The 27518-nt window shown below is 39.8% G+C and overlaps 1 protein-coding gene across 2 annotated transcripts in view; it reads left to right on the top strand.

The window, feature by feature from the left end:
* Positions 1–27518, top strand: part of LOC124797879 (CD109 antigen) — an 855659-nt gene that overhangs the window by 780932 nt on the left and 47209 nt on the right. For both annotated transcript variants that reach the window (XM_047260975.1, XM_047260976.1), the window contains 8 exons: positions 8933–9157; positions 11835–12021; positions 12360–12535; positions 15057–15308; positions 16216–16365; positions 16478–16617; positions 23343–23506; positions 23606–23829. In XM_047260975.1, the coding sequence (XP_047116931.1) occupies positions 8933–9157; positions 11835–12021; positions 12360–12535; positions 15057–15308; positions 16216–16365; positions 16478–16617; positions 23343–23506; positions 23606–23829 (1518 nt within the window). The remainder of the gene's footprint in view (positions 1–8932; positions 9158–11834; positions 12022–12359; positions 12536–15056; positions 15309–16215; positions 16366–16477; positions 16618–23342; positions 23507–23605; positions 23830–27518) is intronic.

Here is a 27518-nt window from a genome sequence, read left to right as displayed (position 1 = left end):
AGAACAAATACATAAAAACTGTAGTTTACTTTTGTAGATACTTAAGAAAATGAGGTAACTGACAAGTGATATCAGTAAAAAAGCTTGTAGTGCTTGCTAAGTATAATGGTTTTTTGATTTTAAAATGGAACAGTATCCATGAACATATAAAATAACTGAGGAAAATAGTTATTGAACAATAATTTTATTTGAAATCATAGATTAACTTTTCCTCTTATTAAGTGCATAATTTGAATGAATAACAATTCATTGATAAAATGTAACACCAATATTATGAAAAGGATGGTTACTCATCATATAGCAGAGATGCTGAGTTGCAGCTAGTGTGTGTGTGTGTGTGTGTGTGTGTGTGTGTGTGTGTGTGTGTGTGTGTGTGTGTGTGTGTTGTCTTTCCTGGTGAAGGCTTGTTTGGCTGAAAGCTTTGTTTCACAATCTTTTTGTTGTGCCTATCTGCAACTTAGCATATGGTGAGTAGCAACTATCCTTTTCATAATATTGTTTTTATTCCATCCTGTATTTTCCATTGTTTGATCAAATGTAACTGGACTGATAGAAAATTTACTAACCAAGCAGGAGCGGGAGAATGCATACGTATAAAGGTTATGGAAATTTTCAGCCCTTTGGAGTCAGTGGCTCCTCCTCCTGCCAGAAGGGTTGATGGGGAAAGAGGAGGGATGAAGATAAATGACTGGCGAGGTTTAGGAAATAGAGAGGGTTCGGAAAAGTCACCCAGCATCCCGGGTCAGGGGAGACTTACTGGATGGGGTGGGGAGTGCACCAGACGACGTTACAAAACCTGAGAGCTTAAAGGTGGAAGATAGGGTAATAAGCAAGACAGAGATTACTGTCAAAGTGATGTACAAGAGTTAATTAGTGTGGAAACCTAAGAGCATACAAGAGTTATTAAAGGCGAAATGCTAAGTGTGTTGTATGTGGTAGAGGTTGGGAGTGGGGAAAAAGAGACAGATCAGAAAATAAAAGATATAGAAAACTAAAAGGAGTAAAGAAAGTAATAGTTACTGAAACGAAATGCTGAGACTAAAGAAATTAATGTAAATTAAGGCCAGGTACATTGTGAGAACAAAGGACATGTTGTAATGCCAGTTCCCACCTGCAGAGATCTGAGAAACTAGTGCCTGGGGGAGGAATCCATATTGCACATATGGTGAAATAGGCACCGAGGGCACGACTGTCATGTTGTAGAGCATGCTCTGCAACAGGATATTGTTTGTTGCCACTATACACCCTGTGCTTATGCCCATTCATCCTGACTGATAACTTGGTGGTTCTCTTGCCAATGTAAAACACTGGACAAAGGAACATGACAGTGGTCATTTCACATGTGGACCTCCCTTTGATAGTTTGTTTTGCCAGTTAAAGGGCTGGTATTGGTGGTGGTTGGAGGATGCATAGGACAAGTCTTACAATGTGGATGGTTACAGGGTTGAGAGCCACAGGATAGAGAAATGTGTGGAGAAGGAACATTGTGTCTGACCAGGATGTTGTAGAGTTTGAGTGGGGGGGGGGGGGGGGGGGACAAAAAGCCTATTCTAGGTGGTGGGCAAAATGTCTGGGAGAATGGACCTCGTTTGAGAACGTGTCTGTAGTTCCTGGTTTGTATTTTTAATTACTGTGTTATTCCCTTTTTATTCACAAAACATTATTTCTCCAATTTAATTTATACTTATGGATATAAATGGCATTCAGGCAGATTCAACATCTTGAGAATGGGGTGTTTTTCGCAGTGGATTAATCTTGATGATATAATTTTTACTGGAGTATTGTCGGATGAAAATTTTGCGTAGGTTCGGTTGGCAATGGAATACCTCTGTGGGAGAAATGGGGATGTTATTTCTGACTTTTGTGCGAATGACGTAACATTGATGTTGTGAAATACAGTTTTTTGGGGGGGGGGGGGGGGGGAGGGGATAATTAGCTTGTACAATATGCAGTTTTTCCTACATAATAATTATTTCCAACGTAATAATTATTCCAGAGTCTCTTGGAAACTGCATCAAACACCACATGATGCAGTTCTCAAGAGCCTCAGATTATAAAGCTGGTAACTTTACTAAACAGATTTATGTTTAAAACATTTTTAGTTAATAGTAAGGCGTCCAAGACAGCCATGTAAGACAGTAACTGGTTTACTATTGAGTGTATTTCTAAAGCTGTATTTATACATATGGGGTTGTTTATGTAGATGTCTTGTTATACTGGTTGTGTGTTATTCTTTAACATTACCTGTAATATATTTGTGCACATTAAGTTACTGTGTGCGATGAATGACAGATTTGACTTTTCAAACTTTCCTGGCAGGTATGTTGTAAATAGCCTCCACAAGTTTGCCGCCAGGTGATGTGCAAATTCCACAATATTTCTTTGGACTAACTGTCGGACATCTTCAGGTGGTTGAACTGTGCCGGTGGGTAGACATGACATGGTATCCGCATGTTGGCATTCTGTGTATAGAAAACACCCGTGTACAATGCGCAGGCCTGGAAATCACGCATGCTCAATAATTTGCAGATAGATGGAGCCATACTCAAACGCCCTTTGTGAAGATTTCAGAGTGGCCCTCTTGTGCATGTGCTTTTGCTGTATGCTGTGTTTACTAACATTGCGGCCAGACGTTAAAAAAAAAAATAATAATAATAAAGAAAAACACACACACAAAAACACACACACACACACACACACACACACACACACACACACACACACACATACTAGACCAAAGTTATGACGGGTCTGTAATCAAAAATCTCTTGATTTTATGGTTATGATTTAATAGTGGCCAGTGCAGGGTTCCAGATTGTGCGCAGTTGAACTACCCCACCCCGTTGATGAGATTATCAGCTGTGTTGATAGGTATTGCTTCCTTACTGATGCAATCCCAGAAGGATGATGCCGGGGATAAAACTTCCGTCTTTTTGTAAATCATGTGAGGTCCTGTATTCAGACAGTGTTTTGCAATTGCCAACTTTTCCGGTTGGCGTAAGCGTGAATGTTGCTGACGTTCATTGCAGCGTTCTTGTACTGTACGACATGTTCAGCCTATATACGCCATCTGATATTGACAAGGAATCTTGTATCCATCACGTTTCCTCAGGTCAAGATCATCCTTAACTGAATCCAGCAGGTTCCTCAGTTTTGCAGATTAATCTCCTATCTTCCGAGTACTCTTCGGATTTTTGATGACATGGCATCAAAATATGTCAAAAAGGTCAAGTGGTACATGTCTTCGTATCTTTGTTCTGCTCTATAGGTTGAACTCACTTGGGCCTGAATGCTTCATGTACCTGTCTCTCATATTAACTATTTTGTCAGAATACTGCTTTCAATTGTTGCATTTCACTCGACAGGCTTTCAGGATCAGATAACACTCACAATCTATGATCCAATGTACGTAATGCACTATCGCATTGGGCAGGTTGATGGCAGCTTGTGACCTCCAAATGTAGATCTGTATGCGTTGGCTTGTGATAGACTCTGTGTCCCAAGATACCATCTACTTTCGTTTGTACCATCTTTTTCGACTTTTATATTTGGATGGAGTGAATTTAAATTCTGAAGAAACACAGGTAGAGTGTCAAATCCATATGGCCACACCACAGATGTATCATCCACATACTGCAGAAAACGAGAGCGTTTGAGCGTGGCTGACTGTAGTGCTTTTTCTTCAGATTCCTCCGTAAAATAATTGACCACCACAGGAGACAGAGGGCTTCCCATGGCAACACTGTCCAGTGTTCAAAATATTGGCCATGAAATAAGAAGTATGTTGAAGTAAGCACATGTTTAAATAATGCCACTATGTCCTCCTCAAACTCATTGCTAATGAGCTCTAAAGAGTCCTGCAAGGCAGCCATTGTAAATAAAGATACAATATCAAAACTTACTAAGCGATTCGATGATTGCAATCTAAGAGTATTCAGGTGACCTGTGAAAGCTTCAGAGTTTTGGATATGATGGTCACACTTGCCTACGAGAGGTCCCAATAGTGATGTCAGATATTTGACAATAAAATCAGTAGGTGCTCCTATGTTACTTACAATGGGATGTAGAGGCAACTCATTCTTTTGGATCTTGGGTAGGCCTTAGTGTCTAGGAGGAACTGCCGTCTGTTTACGTAAACCCTTGGTGACATGTGCTGAAATCTAGATCTTCCGGGTGAGTTCCAAAGTGTTTCTCTAGATCCTACCAGTTGGATTACTTATAATTTACGATATGCAGAATCATCGAGTGGTTTGTATATCTTGCTATTAGATTCTGTGTGCGAGAGAAACACAGTAGCATTTCCTTTGTCAGCAGGTAAGATGGCGATGTTTTGGGTCTCCTGTCAGTTCTTGCAGAGCATTAGTTTCAGCTGAGTTGATGTTAAAGTTGGACTTCTTAACTGGAGCTTGAGTCAAGGTGCGGCATGTGTTGTATGCCTAATCCCTTCGTCAGCGTCCTTAGGAAGTTTTGAAACAGCCTGTTCTATTACACTAATCATATGTCGGAAGGGAATTGTCCCCAATGTAGGCGCAAAATTCATATCTGCCCAAGTACCAAAACTGCAGCATCGTCTATAGTCTTCTTTGTGAGATTAAACACATCACGTCTTCTTGACATGTCGTTTTGCATTCGGGCTTCGAGTCGATCGTATTTTGTCATTTGACGAATCTTAGCTTGTCGTTCAGTCTAATCAGCCAGAGGTAGATTGTTCAGCACCCTTGCATTTGTACTGAGATGCCACAACAAGCACACCATTCCTACATTTGTTAAATTTAAACACTGTATAAACTCTGTGGCTCCCATTAGAATTAGACAACAGGTGAGTGCAGTACTTGTGAGAGAAAGGGTATGCTATACGCATCTGGAATAGTGCGTGGTGTCCACATTACTATCACTACACCTGAAGATTTCAGCGAACCTTTCAGCAGTATATTGGAACTGGGTAGACAGCACTACTTGGGCACTGGCTGAGTGAACTGAACAACAAGCTAAGGATCAACAAATGGCAAAATATGATTGACTTGAAACCTGAATGCAAGAAGACACACCAAGAAGCTGTAATGTGTTTAATCTCACTGTGGCATTCGCCTGCTTTATTTCTTCGTTGATAGTCCTCAGTGTTGACTACTGCATTGTTATACTGGCTGAAAAATGGGGGGTGGAAGTTCAACACTGACTACCGTAAATGATTTAGTTGACAGTTCTTTACTTTCGCTGTTCACAACCCCCCAATATTACACAATTATATGGGCAATTCACTATTCATAAATTTTGACAAGCGTAGTTAATAGATGGCAGCCGAACATCAACATATTGCTACAATAGTTTGCTGTTGAACATCTGTGAGCAGTAAAAACCTGACCACACATTTCACAGTTCTTGCAGAATAATACGGTATGTATTGTCATTATTTTAACACACGGCCTATTTGCGTTACACTATGTTAAGCTAATGCATTACTCTAACTGATACAGACTTCCCGTCGGAAAAATCAGCTGTGGACTGATTGATTTGGGACGAAAAGTCAGGCCTTTATATATCTTCACAATAATAGGCCTGAAATTATACATTGTTCGATGTTTAATTTACAGAAATAACAATTAAAACATAACTCATTCAATTAAGTGAATATATTGAAAAATTCCGCTTTAACAGTTCCTTCTATCACAAAGGGTAGGCCGAATTATTTGTTTAAATAATGAAGTTAACACATATAGCTACGCAAACAATTCTTTTGACAAACCTGGTAATTATTTTGGAATTAATTAAGGGGTGGCTTTGCTAATATGTTGTCAAATAGAACCAAATAAATACTTTGAGAATCCTAGTAGTTCTTCTTCGAAATGTTTATAATTAGTACAGAATTTATATTTCTTTGTGAATCAACAACAGCATTTAAGCCATGAAACAATTACTGATTTCACCCTACAACAAAATATATTAACTAGGAATAGCCAAAATAAATTAGGAATTTGATTACATACACAACACCAAACACAAAATTAGATCTGGTGCTATATTTCATAAGACTGAGGGCCAACCTTTCTCTTTTAAGAAAATGCAGATTATACTCATAACTGTTAAGGGTAATTAGTCAAAAAGACAAATGAGTTTAAGGAGGCAAGTAAGTAGTAAAAAATGACAAAAATGAATTTAAGGAGGCACATGGCAAAATGATAGAGGAAGTAAAGAGACCACAGCTCACGAAGACTTCGGATGACGCTGCAGTTTCAGCGCTAGGGAAGGGTCTGAATTTTGCGCCTACACTGTGGACCATTCCCATCTCAGATAAGATATGTGGAATAGAACAGGCTGTATCAAAACTTCATAAGGGTGTCCAATCAGCCAGTGCCAAAGTGGTGCCGTCTACCCAGTTCCAGGATACTGCTGAAAGTTTTGCTGAAATCTTCCGGTGGAGTGATAGTAATGTGGACACCACGCACTATTCCAGATGCATATAGCGTACCCTTTCTCTCACAAGTACTGCACTCACCGGTTGTCTAATTCTAATGGGAACCACAGAGTTTATACAGTGTTTAAATTTAACAAATGTAGGAATGGTGTGCTTGTTGTGGCATCTCAGTACAAATGCAAGGGTGCTGAACAATCTACCTCTGGCTGATTAGACTTAACGACAAGCTAAGATTCGTCAAATGACAAAATACGATCGACTTGAAGCCCGAATGCAAAAAGACATGTCAAGAACACGTACCGTGTTTAATCTCACAAAGACGACTTTGGACAACACTGCAGTTTTGGTGCTAGGGAGGATCTGAATTTTGCGCCTACACCGGGGACATTTCCCTTCCGACATGTGATTAGTGTAATAGAACAGGCTGTTTCAAAACTTCCTAAGGATGCTGATGAAGGGATTAGGCGTACAACACATACCGCACCTTGACTCAAGCTCCAGTTAAGAAAGGCTACTTTAACATTACCTCAGCTGAAACCAATGCTCTGCGAGAACTGAGAGGAGACCCAAAACATCGCCATCTTACCTGCTGACAAAGGAAATGCTACTGTGCTTCTCTCATGCACAGAATATAATAGCAAGATACACAAACTGCTCGACGATCCTGCATATTGTAAATTAAAAAGTGATCCAGCTGGTAGGATCCAGAGAGAGACTTTCAGCACGAGTCACCAACGTCATCAGACTGCAGTTCCTCCTAGACACTAAGGCCTACCCAAGATCCAAAAGAATGAGGTGCCTCCCTGTCCCATTGTAAGTAACATAGCAGCAGCTACTTATTTTATTGTCAAATATCTGACATCACTATTGGGACCTCTCATAAGCAAGTGTGACCATCATATTTGAAACTCTGAAGATTTCACAGGTCGCCTGATAACTCTTAGATTGCAATCGTCGAATCGCTTACATGGCCAATATTTTGAACAAGTGGACAGTGTTGCCATGGGGATTCCCCTGTCTCCTGTTGTGGTCAATTATTTTATGGAGGACTTTGAAGAAAGAGCACTACACTCAGCCACCCTCAAATGCTCGTTTTCTGCAGTATGTGGATGATACATTTGTGGTGTGGCCATATGGATTTGACACTCTACCTATGTTTCTTCAGCATTTAAATTCACTCCATCCAAATATAAAAGTGGAAAAAGATGGTACTTTAACTTTTCTAGATGTTTTGGTATGAAGGAAAGTAGATGGAACCTAGGGTTACAGTGTCTATCACAAGCCAACGCATACAGATCTACATTTGCAGGCCACAAGCTGTCTTCATCCTGCCCAGTGCACTAGTGCTTTATGTATATTGGTTCATAGATTGTGAGCGGTATCTGATCCTGAAAGCCTGTCGAGTGAAATGAAACAATTGGAGGCAGTATTCTGATAAAATAGTTAATATGAGAGACAGATACATGATGCATTCAGTTCAACCTATAGAGCAGAATGAAGATATGAAGACATGTACCACTTCGACATTTTTGACATATTTTGATGCCATGTCATCGAAAATCTGAAGAATACTCGGAAGATAGGAGATTAAGTGTGCTTCTCAACCATCTGCAAAATTGAGTAACCTGTTGGATTTAGCTAAGGATGATATTGACCTGAGGAAACATGGTGTGTACAAGATTCCTTGTTAATGTGGAGCGGCATACATAGGCCAGACATCTCGTAAAATACAAGAATGCTACAATGAACAACAGTGACATACACGCCAACGCCAACCGGAAAAGTCGGCACTTGCAGAACGCTGTCTGAATACAGTACATTGCATTATTTCTGAAAAGACGGAAGTTTTATCCCCGGCATCATTTTTCTGGGATTGTGTCACTAAGGAAGTAATACATATCCGCACAGCTGATAATCTCATCAATGTGGTGCGGGAGTTCAACTGAGCACAGTCTAGAACCCTGCATTGGCTGCTATTAAATCACGACGAGAAAACTAGACCCGTCATTACATTGCTCAAGTGTGGTTTTTTAGTGAGTGACGTCAGGCTGCAATGTTAGTGAACATACCGTACAGTGTACGCTCATGAGGGCCACTCTGCGATTTTTCGTAGTGGACATTTGAGTATGGTGCCATCTATCAGCAAATCATTGTGCTTTCGTGATTCTGCACTTGCGCATTCTTCGCACTTGTGTTCTCTATACAGGGGCATTGACTTGGGGATACCGTCAGCTGTGCGTAGCAATCAGCGAGGTTGAACCACCTGAGGATGTCGGACAGTTGCTCTGAGAAAATATTGTGGAATTTGCACGTCATCCGGTGGCAAATCCATGAAGACTGTTTACAAAATGAAGGATTTTTGAGCTGAAACTGACTTCACTATTTTACCTTATTTAAATTTTTAATTAATAAAATTTTGAACAGCACCGTAAGTAATCAGTTCATTTTATATGATTAATCATCATTCTCTAAAATCCAAGTAACTTGATAAACCATTTTAATTGTTGTTTTTTTTTGCAGTTTGATGGTGTCTATGATTTTCGATATGACATGACAGAACTTGAACAATATGTCCCACAGTTGGATGGTATGGAAGTTGTTATAACTGCAACTGTTGGTGAACATTTTCTGAATGAAATTATAGATGGTTACTCAATTTCGAGAATTTATAATTCCTCAATTAAAGTGGGATTTCTTGGAGGCTCACCACAAGTCTTTAAACCAGCAATGCCATTTACATGTTATGTAAGTAATATATAAATACTCAGTCTTTCTATTTGACTGTCACTAAGTAAACACTCTCTCTCTCTCTCTCTCTCTCTCTCTCTCTCTCTCTCTCTCTCTCTCTATTCTGTTTGTTGCAGTGTAGACATTTTTTATTTGACTGTAAGTGTAACTATCTGTGTTGTGAGTTTCATGCATTTCAGAACTGTTTCATATTGCAATAGCGGACCAAAATTTGCAGTGCCTAGCACACAGGACTCACATTCAGGAGGATGATGGTTCAAATCACCATACAGCTATCCAGATTTAGGTTTCCTGTGATTTTTGCAAATAGTTTAAGCAAATGCTTGGATGCTTCCTTTCAGTATGAGACAATAGATTTATTTACCCATTCTTCCACAATTGGAGCTTGTGCTATGTGTCAAATGACTTAATTGTTGACGGGACAGTAAACTTTAATCTCGTCCCCCTCGTCATAAATCTTGCTGTTACACCATATTCCTGCTGCACCCTCAGAATTCATAAAATATGGTAATGATTTGGTTTGCATGTGGAATTGTGTTGTCAGAATCTCATAAGCCTTGTTCCGTATAAAGAACCACATTGTAGTTCTTGAGTACTTCCATCTGCTTTGTTTATTGCCTTTGTTTTTTCACAAAATATTTATATTCTGTATTGGTTTAAAACTTCTACAGTCGCACTAATGCTTCAAATAATTTAACACATTCATCAATATACTGTATTAGATAGTTTTTCAACCACAAATAATTTTTACAAGGCAGATGTATGTTTGTTTTACATATATGGTGGATGTACATTACCACTTCACAGCTTAGGTATTATAGTGAGGTCCAAGTCATACATTACCCATTTTAACTATACCATCTATTTTGTTGTGCTAATGGCCATGCCGAAGTGGTGACACCGGTTCGCATCAGATCACCAACGTTAAGCACTGTCGGGCTTTGCTAGAACTGGGGTGGATCACCTCCCAAGTTTGTCAAATGCTGTTGGCAAGCAGGGTGTGTTCAGCCCTTGTGAGACCAATTGGGGAGCTACTTGATTGAGAAGTAATAGCACCGGTGACAAAAACTGATAGTGACCAGGAGAGCAGTGTGCTGACTACATGCTCCTCCTATTCGGACAGTTTTTGTTTGTGTTTTTACCTAATTTGTTAATTAGGTACAAAACTAAGTTACCATAATCACAGTAATTTGCCATTGCTGTTTCACACAGTAGATTGGGGGGGGGGGGGGGGGAATACATTATTTCAGTCATTTTCTGTTTGTATTATGTAAACTTATATCTATAAGTGAGTTTTCATTCAATAATGTACTCAGTCCTCTTTAGCAGCTCATGGAGTGTCTTTTGGGAATTCAGAAACACCACATAGGTGACAGACGAGTGGTTATTGTGGTCTAATAAATAGAGCACTAGACTTCAGTCTTGAAATCCCTGATTCAGTCTTTATTTGTGTCTATCTTTATTGTTCCTTTGTGAGTAAATTTTTTTCCTATGTGGTATTTATTTGGCTTAGAATGTGTTTAGTCTTTTATTGCTCTAATTCTGTAGGGGCTTTTCGTCATCCTAGTCTCTCCAGAATGTCCCCCAGACCACTCAGCCTGCTGCCAAATGGGTGCTGGGGATCTTTCCTGGGGGTAAAGATGGCTGGGGCAACGGGCCCAGTCACCCTCCCCCTCCTGCTCCTAGTGCCCGTCGTGGACTTGCACTATAGACTTTACTTTACTTTATATAAGGTGACAGATGGAACAACAAATACTCACTAAATGGCACTCATGGTACCGACTATTTTCCCTGCACCTGCTCTTAGCATTTTGACTCTGCAGTATACTGAGTATACTGATCAGACTATGTGATCGTCTGACCCCATTTCATTGCTGTTCTTTGTTTTGTTTTAAATATTTTGCTGTAGAGCATATAGCACATTTTAAACCTTGTTTCTTTTTCTGTGTGAGCACAGCTTACAATGTTTCTGTTCAATCCAGTAACCTAGACCTTCAGAGCTGGAATCTTGTTTCCTAACATCAAATGAGGTCATTTACCACTGCTGCCATCATATACTACGTTAGTTTGCAATTTTGTGTTTTGCGTGTTCAGTTGTAATTTTTTGCTTGTTTCCTTCTTCTATATTGCTGTCCACTTACCTCATCTGTGTTTAGAGCTATAACCTGCCATTACTGCAACTCTTAACTTCTTGACTTCACCTTTCTTTGCCTTATAGAATTTCTCAGACTTTAAGGTCTCATAATTTGCTGGCATTTAATTAGCTGGCATCTTCCGTGTTTCGTAGATAATTTGCTCGATTTCTGTTAAACTGATGTAGAATGAGTAAGTTTATTGGTTACATAAATTATATTTTAATTTTTATCAGTTACAGAGTACTAATTACAAGTATACCCTAATTTACTATCAAAAGTGAAATGACCACATTTAGACTAAACTGTGGTAAGTTCTCCTCTCTTTGCACCCACCCGTATTCCTCTGGGGTTACTTTCCTGCTTAATCCTTGAATAATTCAGTCACCACTAACAAGCTAGCATTGATGTGACCTTATTTGTGTCTGTCTTTATTGCTCATTTGAGAGGAAATTTTTTCCTCCATGTCTTAGAATGTTTTTAGCCTTTTATTGCTATAATTCTATAACTCACCTTTCTCCCTTCAATGTTTTCTTTTGCAGATTTCAGTTTCTTTTCACGATGGTTCTCTTCTGTCTCGTGAGCGACTTCTTTCAGGTAGAATGAGTGTAAGATCAAAAGTAAACAAACAAGGATCAGGAGGTGGCTCAATGGATTTGAGGTTTCTGAAGATGTCTGCTGAGAAGGATGGTATTTGGGAGTTGAAAGTGGACCTGAAAGAAGAACTAGGTCAGTAGCTTTAATAAAATCATGTTTTTTCTACAAAAAGCTGAAACTGCCTAAGTGACACATTGTCATTGTTTGAATTCTTGTGTTTCCATGCTGAGTATCTGTATTCATGCAAAGGAGAAGCATTGTTTAGGGGTAGATGAACAACAAATCAGCTCTGTGATGTACTATTGAAAACTTCAGTCATATGATTGTGATGTATCATCTTGAGGAAGTTGTATACATATTCATTTTAAGAACTGTAGTCTGCACTTCTACATCTGGAGATTACAGTAAATCAATTGTAACATAAGGTGCCATACAGCCTCAGAGGCTATTGATATGTTAAATATTTTCAGGTTATGAAGATAATGCCAGGTCACGACAGCTTTTGAATGAAATACATTCAATGGAGATTACTGCATACTTTGATGATGTTAATGGACAGCAAGCACAGGCCAGTCTACTTTTGCTGTCACATTTTTCACCAATGAACCACCAGATCAAAGTGTCAACGTCTACCACTGATGCCAAGGTAAAATACTATATTGTAAGCTGTTAGTATGTTAGATGTAACGGATAACAGAAAAAAATTGTCAGTATTTTGTCTGCTATTTTGTAATGAAGCTCTCAGGAACCTTTGTAGTATTTTATCATTCTAGAAATTTTTATTGTTTTAATATACAAATTCTGCCATTATTTAATTCAACACAGAGAGTCAGAAGTAAATGTTAATGCTGTTTGTGAGAAACCAGATGCTAGAGGTTTCAATGTCTTTATCACCTGCACAGTCATTTTCTATTAACTATAACGTTCCTCCTTATCTGCCCTGCTAGGCGAACATTTATAGCGGCTGCTTTCGAGAGACAAGGTGATGCACCAGCGGCTTGCGGTAAAAGGCAGGGGCCAGTGTGCCAGCCAGCCTGACTGTGTATTTTAGACTGTTTTCCACATATACTTAGGTAAATGCCAGTTTGATTCCCAGTTTGCATCTCACTTACACAGTGTACAAACAGTTTGAAAACAGTGTTGCACTTGATCGTGTGATATACATTAGATGCTGACAGAAGGTGTACATGAATTACTCCCTAGGGGTGAAGCTGCCAGTAACTTTAAAATGTCTTTGAGAGTGGTGGCGAAATTGGAGAAGTATTGTACCAGTCCTGACCCGGCATTGGCGGGATGCATGGCACCGGGAGTAGATGGGTGGATATCTTTCCTTCTTCTTGAAAGGTTCAGAAACCTAGAGACTTAAATGTTGACTTTTAATTTGTATTTCTGTTATCTCTGCTTCAGTTAATGTACAGTGGGCAATTTGTAATCATAAGTAACTATTCCATATGCCGTAGTGCTAGTGTGACTGGCAAGTGTGTAGTGAGTGTGGGTTCAGCTCCCAGAGGTTTACTGAATTTTTCTTAATACATATGAGGAAGAAAGTGTTGAGGAATATGTTCTGTCTTAGATGCTGGAATGAGAGGGCACATTGATTATACACTATATGATCAAAAGTATCCGGACACCTGGATGAAAATGACTTGCGTAGAAGTTCGTGGCACCCTCCATTGGTAATGCTGCAACTCAGTGTGTGTTGTCCTTGATGACAGCTTCCACTCACACAAGCATACGTTCAATCAGGTGCTGGAAGGTTTCTTGGGGAATGGCAGCACGTTATTCACAGAGTGCTGCACTGAGGAGAGGTATCTATGTCGATCGGTGAGGCCTGGCACAAAGTTGGTGTTCCAAAACATCCCAAAGGTATTCTTTTGGATTCAGGTCAGGACTCTGTGCAGGCCAGTCCATTACAGGGATGCTATTGCTGTGTAACCACTCCGCCACAGGCCGTGCATTATGAACAGGTGCTTGATCATGTTGAAAGATGCAATCACCATCCCCCGAATTGCTCTTCAACAGTGGGATGCAAAAAGGTGCTTAAAACATCAATGTAGGCCTGTGCTGTGATAGTGCCATGCAAAAAAGAAGGGGTGCAAGCCCCCTCCACAAAATACACGACCACACCATAACACCACCACCTCCGAATTTTACTGTTGGCAATACACATGCTGGCAGATGGTGTTCATTGGGCATTCGCCATACACACATCCTGTCATCGGATCGCCTCATTGTGTACCGTGATTCGTCTCTCCACACAACATCTTTCCACTGTTCAGTCGTCCAATGTTTACACTCCTTATACCAAGCGAGGCGTCATTTGGCATTTACTGGCATAATGTATGGCTTATGAGCAGCCGCTCAACCGTGAAATCCAAGTTTTTTTCACCTCTTGCCTAACTGTCATAGTACTTGCAGTGGATTCTGATGCAGTTTAAGAATTCCTGTGTGATGGTCTGGTTAGATGTCTGCCTATTACACGTTACTACCCTCTTGAACTGTCGGTGGTCTCCGTCAGTCAACAGACGAGATCGGCCTGTACGCTTTTGTGTTGTACGTGTCCCTTCATGTTTCCATGTCACTATCACATCAGAAACAGTGGACCTAAGGATGTTTAAGGAGTGTGGGAAACTTGCGTACAGACATGGGTGACCCAAGTGACACCCTATCATCTGACCACATTCAAAGTCCGTGAGTTCCACAGAGAGCACCACTCTGCTCTCTCACGATGTCTAATGACTACTGAGGTTGCTGATATGGAGTGCCTGGCAGTAGATGGCAGCACAATGCACTGAATATGAAAAAAAGTATGTTTTTGGGGGTGTCTGGATACTTCTGATCACATAGTGTATGTTGTTCTTACACTTCTGTATGAACAATTCAAGCAATAACTAATTCTCTCAGTGGCTTTATTGGCTCTGTTCTCTCGGTGACCTTATTTGCTCTCATGTTTGCACTTTCTAGACAGCTGGTACTTATGGCAGTTTCCAGAACCTATAATCCTGTATAAATTAATAACATTTAATAATTAATGAACATAATACTTCTGAGTCACTCTTTTTTTGTAAATAGGTCTTGGGCTGCCTGATGTATCGGGTGGTACTGCTACTTTATTGCTGTACGTACTGAGTGTTTACTATTGATAACTGTGATATCTGTTTTGGCAGGTTGGAGAATATGCTATTTTCCATGTGCAGAGCAATTTCTATTTGGAGTTCTTTAACTATATTCTACTATCAAAGGGCATAATACTGCACACTGGACAGGAGAGAATGCAGGACAATATTTGTAGCTTTGCCATTACGCTGAGTGCGGAAATGGCACCTGCTGCCACCATTCTTGTCTACTACGTCGGTCGGTATGGGGATATTGTGGCGGACAGTCTCACATTCCCTGTCAATGGAATTTCTCGAAATAATGTAAGTATTATAAATGTTATTTTCATGCTTCAGTTACAAAATTCTGTGTGCTTATTGCGTTTTATTTCTTATATGAAAGTTTGTGAATGGTTTTCAAATGTAGAATATACATGTAAATGAAAATGTTATGCGCAGTTTAGTCAGAAACAGACAGACAGAGAGAGAGAGAGAGAGAGAGAGAGAGAGAGTGTGAAAGTGAGTGCGCATGACCTGTAAGCACCTTTCCATTTCATAAAAAAACGTTAAGGAACTGTTTTTAAATCTATAACCTGGATGTGAAACCATAATCTGTGTGTAAAAATCGAAAAATCATGTAATATTACATGACACCCACTGAAGATGCCTTGTAAAAAAGGCGAAACATGTCTGGGTGCATAAATAAAAATAAAAATTTCAATGTGCAGCATGCAAAAAAGGCATTTTCTTTGGAACAACTGCAATTTAGATATTTTCTTTGTATGAAATTAACACTCCCTGGTTATTTTATGAGGATGATACATTTCTGGCTAGCTCACCAGTATTTACTAACTCATGGTTTTAATTACATGAACTCATTGTAGTTCATCCGTCAACCTAATGCATACAACACATTTATTACCTTCAGATGCAGCTTTGTGACACTGCTTAGGACAGGTAAATGCTTGGTATGCTTGACCACAGAACAGTGGCTTTGCCTGCGCAGTGTCAGAAAATCCTTGCCAACTCATACAAGTGATAATTCTTACAACTCATCAAAATTTTAGTGACAACGCTGTAACTCAGTTGCCTTGTATATCCAGCTATGCAGTTTTTGAGGTTCCTAGTGACATGATGGTGTGTGTGTGTGTGTGTGTGTATGTGTGTGTGTTTTATGAATTATTAGCAGTTATGGACGTTTTCTTTTGTGTAACGGCATGTGTGATTTTAGTTTACAGTGTTCATCAACAACAGAAAAGCAAGAACTGGAGAGAAAGTTGAAGTTGCTATTTATGGAGAGCCTGGGGCTTATGTAGGCTTATCAGGCATTGATAGAGCTTTCTATTCCATGCAGGCTGGTAATGAGCTAACATATGCTAATGTAAGTTTAATAGCATTCTGTGTCTTGTTCTTAAATATTCATGTTATTTAGTGACATATTTATTTCACTGTTACAGTTGTTATACAGACCTCCAAAAAATTGTTGTTTATAGGTACTGACAAAAATGGCTACATTTGATGAGGAGACAAATGGTACTTTAATACAGACGTGGACGTCTCATGCTGGTGACCCAGATGAAATAGCATATTTTGCTTCATCCACATTTGGAATTGATGCCAATCGAACATTTGAGTAAGTTTTACTGCAATTTTTAACACAAAAATAGCTTCAGTGAGATATTCTCAGAAGCCTCTATGAATACACCTATCTGATCATCGTCTAACAGAGACATAAATTTTGTCTTTGTGTTGGCGCAGAAATGAAGCATAATGGAGCACATTTGTACTCACACTCAGTGCCTTGAATTCAATCACAAGAATTTGCTTGAAATCACAAAAGATTATTATGATGATGTTGACCTAGTGAGTTGTTTTCTACTGGTGATGTATTCAGTGAACTCCACTAGATCAACTCCCTCATTGAAGGTGGTATGTAATAGGATACTGCTGTTTCATCCATTGCAACAATGAATTTCAAAATTTATGCTCATTCTCTGTACGGAGTTAAGAAAAGTCTGTGTTTTAGTGTGAATGTTTAGCGGTCACTGACAGTATTTAATTAATCTGACTTTAATATATTTTATAACTTCTTTGCTGAGGAATACACACAGTGAACTCTGAAATATTTTCTAAACTTCACAAAACTATTATGAAGCATTTTCATTTTTCTTTTTTTGCAAGAAGTTGTTGTAGCAGCCCACATTCACAATGCCAAGCATCTTTCAAATCAATTTTACTTTATATTTCATAGTACACTGGTGGATACTTACATATCTGTTTATTTTAATTCTCGCAAAATAGCAGTATACTTCAGAAAGTTGAGCTAAAGCACATACAGTTATCAAACATTGGAAATTATGGTAGGAATATCAACACTATAGGAAAAGACAGATTGCTACTTAGCACAAAGAAGACGTGCTATGTTGCAGACAGGTACAATTAAAATATACTTACATAAAGCTTCCGGCCACAGCCTTCATCAGTAAAAGAGAAGACACACATCATTCGTACACAAGCAAGCACACCTCATGCTCACATGGCAGCCAGCATCTCATACCGGATTGCAACTGTCACGTGGGATGCAGCAGCATTTGGGATGGGGCGGGGAAGGGGAAGGCATTGTATTGTACAGTTGGGTAGAGAGACGAACGCTGTCTGGTGCAGTGTGCAGGGACTAGACTGCCTACAGGTGCAGTGTGAGGAGGTTGTGAGGCAGGGAGGTGGGGAAAAAAAGGAGCAAAAAAGGAGAGGAGTGGGGAAAGACAGGCAGATGTGTTGGCAGAGGGTAGCAAATAAACAGGATAAGAGATGAGAATGAGGAAGAGATGATAGGACAGAGTGGGTGGAAACCATTGGGTGGAGGGTGTGGGGACAGTATGTTCCTAAGGTTGAGGCAGGGATAGTGTTGTAAGGGTAACTCCCATCTGCACAGTTCAGAAAATTTGGTGGTGGAGGAAAGGATCCAGATGGTTTGGATAGTGTAGCGGACATTGAAATCAAATGTGTTGTGTCAGCTGCATGCTGCGCCACATGGTGGTTTACTTTGCTCTTGGGCGCAGTTTGGTGGTGGCCTTCCATCCTGGTGGACAGCTGGTTGGTAATCATGCCAGTATAAAAAGATGTGCAGTGATTGCGGCAGAGGTGGTAAATGGCACGTCTGCTTTCCCAAGTGGTTCGTCCCATGATGGGGTAGGATAAACATGTGACAGGCCTGGAATAGGAAGTGCTGGTTGGATGGACTGGGCAGATTTTGCACCTGGGTTTTCCACAGGGATATGATCCTTGTGGCAAGCAGTTGGGATGTGGAGTGGCATAGAGATGGACTAGGATATTGTGTAGATGGGGTGGACAATGGAACACCACTTTAGTATGGATGGGAAGTATCTGAGGTAGATTGTCCCTCATTTCAGGTCATGATGATGTGTGATCCTGACGAAGGATGCGGTTCAGTTGTTCCAGTTTGGGGTGGTACTGGGTGATGAAGGGCTGGTTCTTGGAGATGGGGAGAGGACTGAGGGTATGAGGGAAAATAGCATGAGAGATCTGATCATGGCCGAAGTCTAGCGATGGTGCCTATCTGTGAAGGCATTGGTGAGACCCTCAACATACTGGGCAAGTGAGCTTTTATCACAGCAGATACACCGTCCTGATTGGCCGAGGTATTATGGGTGCCATTTTATAGTGTGAAACAGATGACAGCTGTCAAAATGCAGGTACTGTTGGTGGTTGGTAGGTTTAATGTTGACAGAGGTACAGATAGAGACATTGGAGACGTGTTGGCCAACATCTAGGAAGGTAGCATGCTGAGTTGAGGAGGACCACTTGAAGCGTTTTGAGGGTGTGGAGGAGCGAAGTTCGGGTGTCTTGGCCCACAATAGAGATCATAAAGATATCACCAATGAACATGAACCAGACTATGGATTTGGCATTTTGGGAGGTTAGGAAGGTCTCCTCTAGATGGCCCGTAAAAAAGATTGGCATAGGAGGGTGCCATGTGGGTGCCCATGGCTGTGCTGAGGACTTGTTTATGTACCTTCCCTTCAAAGGAGAAGTAGTTGTGGTTTAGGATGAAGATTGTAAGGTGTATGAGGAATGAGGAAGTGAGTTTGGAGTCTGAAGGACGTTGGGATAGGTAGTGTTCAGTAGTGCTAAGACCATGGGCATGAAGGATGTTGGCATATAGGGAGATGATGTCAACAGTGACGAGTAGGGATCTTGAAGGTAAAAGTGTTGTCGTGGTGGAGAGTCGGTGAAGGAAGTGTTTGGTGTTTTTGACGTGGGAGGCTAGATTATGGGCATTTGGTTGGAGGTGTTGGTCAGTGAGTGCCAGAACTCTTTCATTGGGGGTATGATAACCAGCCACAATGGGGCATCCAAGATTGTTTGTGGATTTTGGGGAGTGTGTAGAACAGGGCCGGCCAGAAATTCTGCATGCGTGTGGTGCTCCTGCACATGTGCAACTTCCGGGTCACGGTGTGCATGCCGCAGCCGTCAGCGTTCATGTAGTGCGTATCTCTACGCACAGATGTCGCTTTATCCACTTGCTGGGATATTCTGTACCGGCGCATTCTAGTGCTGTTTCCACAGCTTGCAAGCCAACCATGGGAAGGTATTTCGCGTATTAAACATTTAAAATACTGTCACAGTCTACTCATTGAGACATCTACTTTTATGTTAACAGTTTAACCCAGTAAGACAAGTAATATGGTTAACAACCGTGGGTTTTTATTAAGGCAGCTTGACTGACGGCAAGTAAATAAGCGTAATGTTTTTGATCTAGTATTTAAGAAAGAGAGCACTTAGCGACTTCCAATGAGCCTTAGTCACGATTTCAAATAACATTAAACTAATGCAAGGTTTCCTATAACTAATTCTTGGTGCCATCAGTTACACCCACATAATTTCTGTCTCACGGACTTCTGAACAGAATGATAACCGCAGACCTCTCGATGATCACTTGATATTTCAATACCATTATTGCTATATCTTTCATCAGTTCCGTCTGAAATCTGCATAATAACCAACAATTAGATGAATGTTATGTTTTATCGACTTCAGCTGAGCGCAGCCCTTCACACATTAAAAAAAACCCTAAATGTAAGTATACATTGGAACAATCGGTTTAATGACCAATTTTCCTGGTAATAATGTAACATGGAGCAGAATGAGGCAATAGTGCACAGTTAGTAAACAATAATTTTTAATTATGAAAGGAATAAATCCAAACACGTTTATCACTGGTCATGAGAGATGATATAGTTAATATCGGGCACAAAAGCACGGCTCATTGACATACGCAAGCAGTTGCGAAGATTTTCCTCACTTATGCTTGATCGAAACATTGATTTATTCATTTTCATCACCGAGAAAAACCTTTCACAAACATATGTCGACCCGAGCATGGACATAACTCTCGCGGATTCTCGGTGCAGGCGTGGAAATTCTTGTAATAAAAAATTTTCGTAGAATTCTTTTGTACTTCGCACTGCAAAGAACTTGTCTTTCAGTCTTGTATTGGACTGTAGGTCGATCAGTTCCATCTGTAGATCATTCGGAGCATCTTCAACCGATGACGAGAACGGTCGAGCAAAGAGGTGAATGACAGGAGACAAACTCGTAACATCTGCAAATCGTGCTCGAAATTGTTCCTTAATTTTTACAATTATTGACACGTATTCTTGAAATCTAGCACTTTCATGGACCAGTCCAAGAGTCAGGAAATGTGCAGTGTTTTCTGTCAATAGCTGGCTCTCCCAAAGTGCAAGCTTCCTTTCAAAGGCATTTACTTTTTCCAACATGTCAGAAATTAAATTATTTTCACCTTGCAAACTGATGTTCAGGCTGTTCATGTGAGATGCAATGTCCACGAGAAATGCAAGGTCTGATATCCAACAAGGGTCTTCCAACATAGTTTCACTTTTTCCCTTCTCATGTAAGAATGTTACTATGACCAAACGTAAATAAAAAAATATTTGCAGCATTTTACCTCGACTGAGCCATCGTACTTTGGTATAGTAAGGTATGTCGCCGTACTCCGCTCCTAATTCCTCCAAGAGCCGCCGAAACTGGCAATGCGTAAGCCCATGTGTCTTCAGATAGTTTACAGTACGCACAACAATTTGCATGACGTTTGCTAACGTTACTGATTTTGCGCAAAGTGCCTCTCGATGCAGAATGCAGTGAATTCCATACAACGTCTCGTCTGTGCACCCTAGCTTTTTGTGCATCGGTGCTATGAAGCCTCTCAGATGGCCTTGCATTGACGGTGCTCCATCTGTGGTCACTGAGACTAACCGATTCCAGTCCATACCGACACCATCAATCGCTTGCTGCACAGCTTGTAGTAAGTCCGCACCTGTAGTAGTCCCTTTCAAAGGTACTAAGTCCAAAACGTCCTCTGTTACACAAAGTGCATTATCGACACCTCGTGTGTGTAACACAACCTGGGCTGTATCTGTAAGATCTGTTGCTTCATTGAGCGCTACAGAGAAAGCAACAAAGTCTTTAGCCTTATTTATTAGCTGCCTGTGCACATTGCCGGCCATAGCACTGTTATGTCTTGTCACTGTTTGTTTGGATAGATTGATTTCTTGAAACCTGCTAATGTTCGTGAGACACACAAGTTCTGCAGCATCAGTCAGACACCCTTTCACAAACTCTCCTTCGGAAAAGGGTTTCCCAGATTGTGCAATTCTTAATGCGATTTTAAAACTTGCTCGCAGTGAAGATTTAGTGTGGTTGTCATTGTGCAAAATTGGAAACAGTACATTGTACAGTGTACAGTAAAATAGACATAAATGTAACACAAGAAACTAAGAGTTCAAGAAGTATCAGTTACTTTGACGTACAGTAAAATCGAGTTCATGTGTCTCATCCATTTTCTTATGGACATTTTATTTTACTTGCCATTCTTCACTGTTGAGTACACTACACTCGTCTTTGTGATATGTATTGTAGTGTCTTTCAATTGAAAACTTACGCTGTCCACCTATTATTCGGCGGCACAGCAAACACTGAGTTTTCACCAACGGCTACAAAAAAGGATTCCAGTTCCCAGTCATTTTTAAATGACTGAGAACATAGACCTCCCGTCCTTTGCTTTTTCACAGTACCTGCCATTTCTCAGTACTTCTCTGTTAAAGTTACAGTCACCAGGGGTAAACGAGACTGGGTATGTTGCGCTCTTGCTTGTACCACATAAACAGGGAAGTGGAGCCGCCGCCGTTCATTTAGGACACATGTCTAATAACAGATGTCGCTGTCGCTCACTGTTGCACACGTGCGCACATGTGCAGCATTTCCGCACGTCTGCACACTGTGCAGCGTTTGGCCGGCCCTGGTGTAGAAGGTGAGTTTGCACAGTGTCATAGGGGTGAGGAGAGAAATGGATTCAGGGGAGATGTTCTGGGAAGAGACTAAGGCTTTAAGTAGGGATTGGAGGTTGTGTTGGACTTCTGGGATGGGATCACTCTGGCAGAATTTATTGGTGGAAGAGTGAGATAATTGGCAGATGCCTGCCGTCAGGTTGTCACTGCAGTTCATAATAACAGTGGTGGAACCTTTGTCTTCAGGTAGGATGATTAGGTCAGGATTTATCAGTTACCATCCATTCATCACCAATTATTTGCTCAGAATAACAGGCTATGGACTCACTTTTCTTTCAGACTTTTTTATTTATTTATTTTTATTTTTTTCCAGGTACATCATTCCTGTTGGTTTTTTCTTCAGGAAATCCACAAAATTATGTAACAATAATTATAAAGCTACACTGTAGGGTTGAAGTTGAAGAGAGACTTGAAAGTTTAACATCAAACTACTACTTTTTTTGGGAGGGGGGGGGGGGGCGGCGGCAATAGTAGAAAATTGAATTTCTCTGTGCATAACTCCTTGCAAAAATCAGAAATTAGCACATGAATCCTGTGGATAATTCACACATAAGTCTTCATACTTTGTGCTTTTAAAAGAGCATTCTTTGTTCTCATTCTTTTTCCGTAAAACAAGTGACTTATTCACATAAATAATTCCTACTTTTTTGAGTGTACCGGTATCATTTGACTGTTGAGCTATTTAGTGAGTGAACCTTGCTTTAATGTAACAGCCTTCAGGTGATTTCAACACTTCCTTGTTGTTGAGCAAAATGAAAGTACCTGAAATTGACTTGCTGCATAGCTGATAAAAAATGACATTTATTTCTCCACATCTCGTAATGGTCATCCTGTCCCTAATTCCACAATCTGTTCCTCTTCTTGGTCAAGTATTTGCCTCATAGTCAGTTTTGCTGTAGTAATGTAAGAGTGTGTGGTTTTTGAATATTGCTACATAATTTCAGACACCATTAGCTCTATTATTTTGTTGCAGATATGCAGGGCTAGTGGTTTTCAGTGATGTAATTGTACCTCGTCGTCCTGATAACTGTAACCTTACTGCAGGGTACGCAGAATGCCTAAATGGCCGTTGCTATAGAGTTGAGAAAAGATGTGACGGTAGATATGACTGTGAAGATGGCACAGATGAGGCAGGATGTAAGTTTTGTTGTACAGAATTAGTCTGTTCCAAGAAATCTCTTAGTTTTTTTTTTTTTGTACGTTTTTTGCAGCTTTTAATATTGCTTGATTTCACAGGTACAAGGGTCAATCAGAATGACTTGGCACTTTTCAGAAAGTTCAGATTTAGCAGAATACAACGCCAGTATGACAATGTCTGGATGTGGAAGGACATTAACATTGGTCCTCATGGGAGGTACATCTTCAATCTGCGTGTCCCTGAGCGACCTGCTCACTGGATGGTTTCAGCGTTTGGGATGAGTCCAACCAATGGATTTGGGATGCTTCACAGGTCACTTGAGGTCTGTATATTGTCTTCATCAAACATGTTGGAGTGTATGTCTTATTTTCATAGTTTCTCTTAGATAATGACATGGGAATATTAAGCCGTGTAATTATGTGGTATACAGTACTTTAATTAAAGTAAATGAAATTCGTTGCCTGGTCATATCACCATGAGATTTTGTGGGTCCCTAGACAAACTTCTGTCAGCCCCCCCCCCCCCCCCCCCCCTCAAGCCTTCTCAGCCCATGTGTGTTAATTATCTGTGTGTTAATTATCTCAAATATTGATTCTCCATAATGTTGTTCTAGGTGTGAACAGTAAATAAATGCTGCCTGCACATGCACTGTCAGTAATTTGTTTATTAATTGAATTTACCATATTTGAATAGATACAAATATAAGTATACGGAACAATAAAAGAAGCTACTAAAAGAAACAAACTTAACATTTAGTGAGCAATCTTTGCAGCATGCTTCATTATCCTGCTTTAAAAAGTCAGTTTGAAACTTTCAGTGTCAGCTGAATGATTTCAGACAGCTGTAAATGGAACACTGAATCTTCTACTCTTACACTGAAGTCCATTTTAGAAGCAAGTTCATGCTCTATTGATAATAGTGCTACTTGATCAAGTTTCACTTCCCTAAAGCTGATCTTAAATGGTTCTTGATTAATGCTAATTTAGTAAGTCCTCTCTCACCTGTAGCATCACTGATAGGGTAGTAGAAATCCTGACTGCAATGCCATGTTCAGGAAATAAAGATTGTAACCTCAACTTACAAATTTCATTTAGAAGAAGAAATGGAAGCCCTTTGTTTTCTCTGGTCTTTGTCAAATCTCGAAAAGTATCTGCTCTCAACATTTGTATATCTCTCTGATGAAATTATCACTCAGATCATCAGTTTAATTTCTAATAATTTTTTAGTTGCATCGCTATCATCCAGAGTTGTACTTATTTTGAAAATGGCTTCAAAAGTTGCACAAATATTCTCGTGTCTACGCAGAGAATCTATCTGAGATATAGTCTTGCCTATTATTATGTCAAAAAACTCATATTGAAATTATTGTTCTTCAGTTTCACGTGCTCTTCTAGTACCCGTATCAAATCCAACAAAGAAAACCTTCCTTGAAGGTATTTTTGTTCTGTCACTGCAACTACAAAAATGCGTGATTTTTTTTCACCAGACCTGTTTCGCTTTATTGAGGTAAAGCATCATCAGTGATCTGTAATTAATTTATTTACATTTTGATTTGCTTTTAGATTGAAAAACAGTTCATTAAGAATATGTTGATTTGTACTCAAGGTGATTTCTCACTTACATCAGGAAATGCCATCTGCTAGCACACCATTGTTTTTCTGCGTCAGACACTGATAATTTTCGTCTAATTTTTAGTTGATCTGCAGCACTATACAGTTCTTATGTTTTCCACAACACCCTTTTATGCACACCACTGTATTCTGTTTGTTTTTGTGCTTCTGAGTATGTGTTGTGGTTTGTGTTTTGTTTATTGCCAATATAGTGTCTTCGACCTATAACTTTTTTTATTGTTAGATTATTTTATGTATGTAATTCTATTAGTTATGTTTCTCTGTATTTATATATTGTGTAAAAGTAGGGAAGGAATAGTGATTTAGGGATTTTTTCCTTTTTTTTCGGTGTATGGGAGGGGGAAACCATGATGAGTGGACATAAGTGTATAGCAGTGTGATGGAGTGTTGAGTTAGAGGAGAAGGCAAGGAGCAAGAAGTGAAATGATGTAGTGAGTCAGGTGGGGGGGGGGGGGGGGGATGAGGGGAGGGGAGGTGAAGGATGGAAATGCTCTTTTCTTTTTCATCTAATTTCATCAATTATTTTATATAGCGTCTGGTTTCCAATATTTATTTGGTCACTGAGCAACTGTTTATTTTGTGTTAATGTTTTTTTGTGGAAATTTTCTTGGAAAGGGAGTAGGTGTCTGTCTTTACTGATTTTTATGATATAACTTCTTCATTATTGCTTGGTTTATGGTGTTCTTGTTTTAGATGATCTGCAAATGTTGAATGGCTTGTACCATATCTAAATACTCTGGTGTGGTCTTTATATGTTGTATCGAATGTCCGCCAGTCATTCCAATGTATATCTTTTCACAATCTCTGCAAACCTCCCCCCCTTCCCAACCCCATACACACACACACACACACACACACACACACACACACATACACACACACATTCACACACACACACACACACACACACACACACACACACACACACACACACACACAATTTCATTTCACTTCTTGCTCCTCACCTTTTCCTCTAACTCACACTCACACTCCATCACACTGCTGTACACTTATGTCCACTTATCATGGTTTCCGCCTCCCCTACAATGAAAAAAAGGAAAAAAAAAATCCTCAGTCAATATTGCTTCCCTACCCTTACACAGTATATAAATACACAGAAACATATCTAATAGAATTTCACAATACAATAATCTAATAATAAAGTAGTGGAAAGGTTATGTTGGCAGCTCTACAAAACACAAACCACAACAAATACTTAGAAGCACAAAAACGAACAGAATATAGTAATGTGCATAAAAATGTGTTGTGAAAAACATAAGAAATGCATAGTGCTGCAGAACAACTAAAAATTAGAGGAAAATTATCAGTGTCTGATGCAGAAAAACAAGTGTGCTAACAGATGGCATTTCCTGATGAAAGCAAGAAATAAAGTGAAAATCACCGTAAGTACAAATCAACATATTCTTAACAGACTATTTTTCGATCTAAAAGCAAATAAAAATGTAAATAAATTAATTACACATCATGGATGATGCTGTACGTCAACAAAGGGAAACACGTCTGGTGAAAAAACTCACATATTTTTGTAGTTGCAATGACAGAACAAAAATACCCTCAAGAATTGTAAAGCAACTATGGGCACTATGGCTTTATAAATGAACAATGAAAACCTTCCTTTTCCTTCTTCTATTTTTTGAAAATACTTCCTCAGTCCCAATTTCAACGGCCATTTTTTAACTTTGGTTAAGATTTCAGGCGAGAGATGTCTTACATCCATATCTATGGCAGTTGTAAGAGCTTCAGTATTTTTCATTTCATTATCAAGGGAAGTTTCTTTTGACAGCAGACTTAAACTTCCTACATTTGTATGGTCTAAGGAAGCTTCTGTTACTTCTGGTAATTTTTCTGCTGTAGATTTCGCTTCCTCAATTCTTGCCCTCCATCTTGTTCCAGACAGGCCATGAAAAGATTGACTCTGTGGGGTTACAGTGAAGAAATTGTACAGCTGGTACAGACAGTTGGAGAATGTACCTTATACTTCATTACTTCTTGTAGCATGTAATCCTACTAAGTTCAGAGTATGAGCTGCACAAGGAGGAAATGTTGTCAGCAGATAAATGTCTCTACTTTTTGCTTGCACAGCTTTTCTTTACCTAGCAATATTTGATATGTTATCAAAGCACTGGCCTAAACAGTGCTGTAAATCAATTGCATGCTTGTTAAATACATCTATGATAGCATTACTAATTGCATCACCTGTCTTTTCTGCTAATCAAAATTTTCCAAAAGCCCCTCATGAATTTCCCAGCCGCGCGGGATTAGCCGAGTGGTCTAAGGCGCTGCAGTCATGGACTGTGTGGCTGGTCCCGGCGGAGGTTCGAGTCCAGCCTCGGGCATGGGTGTGTGTATTTGTCCTTAG

Source organism: Schistocerca piceifrons, chromosome 5, assembly GCF_021461385.2.
Source record: "Schistocerca piceifrons isolate TAMUIC-IGC-003096 chromosome 5, iqSchPice1.1, whole genome shotgun sequence".
Lineage (NCBI taxonomy): Eukaryota > Metazoa > Arthropoda > Insecta > Orthoptera > Acrididae > Schistocerca > Schistocerca piceifrons.
This window is presented reverse-complemented; position numbering and strand designations above follow the sequence as displayed.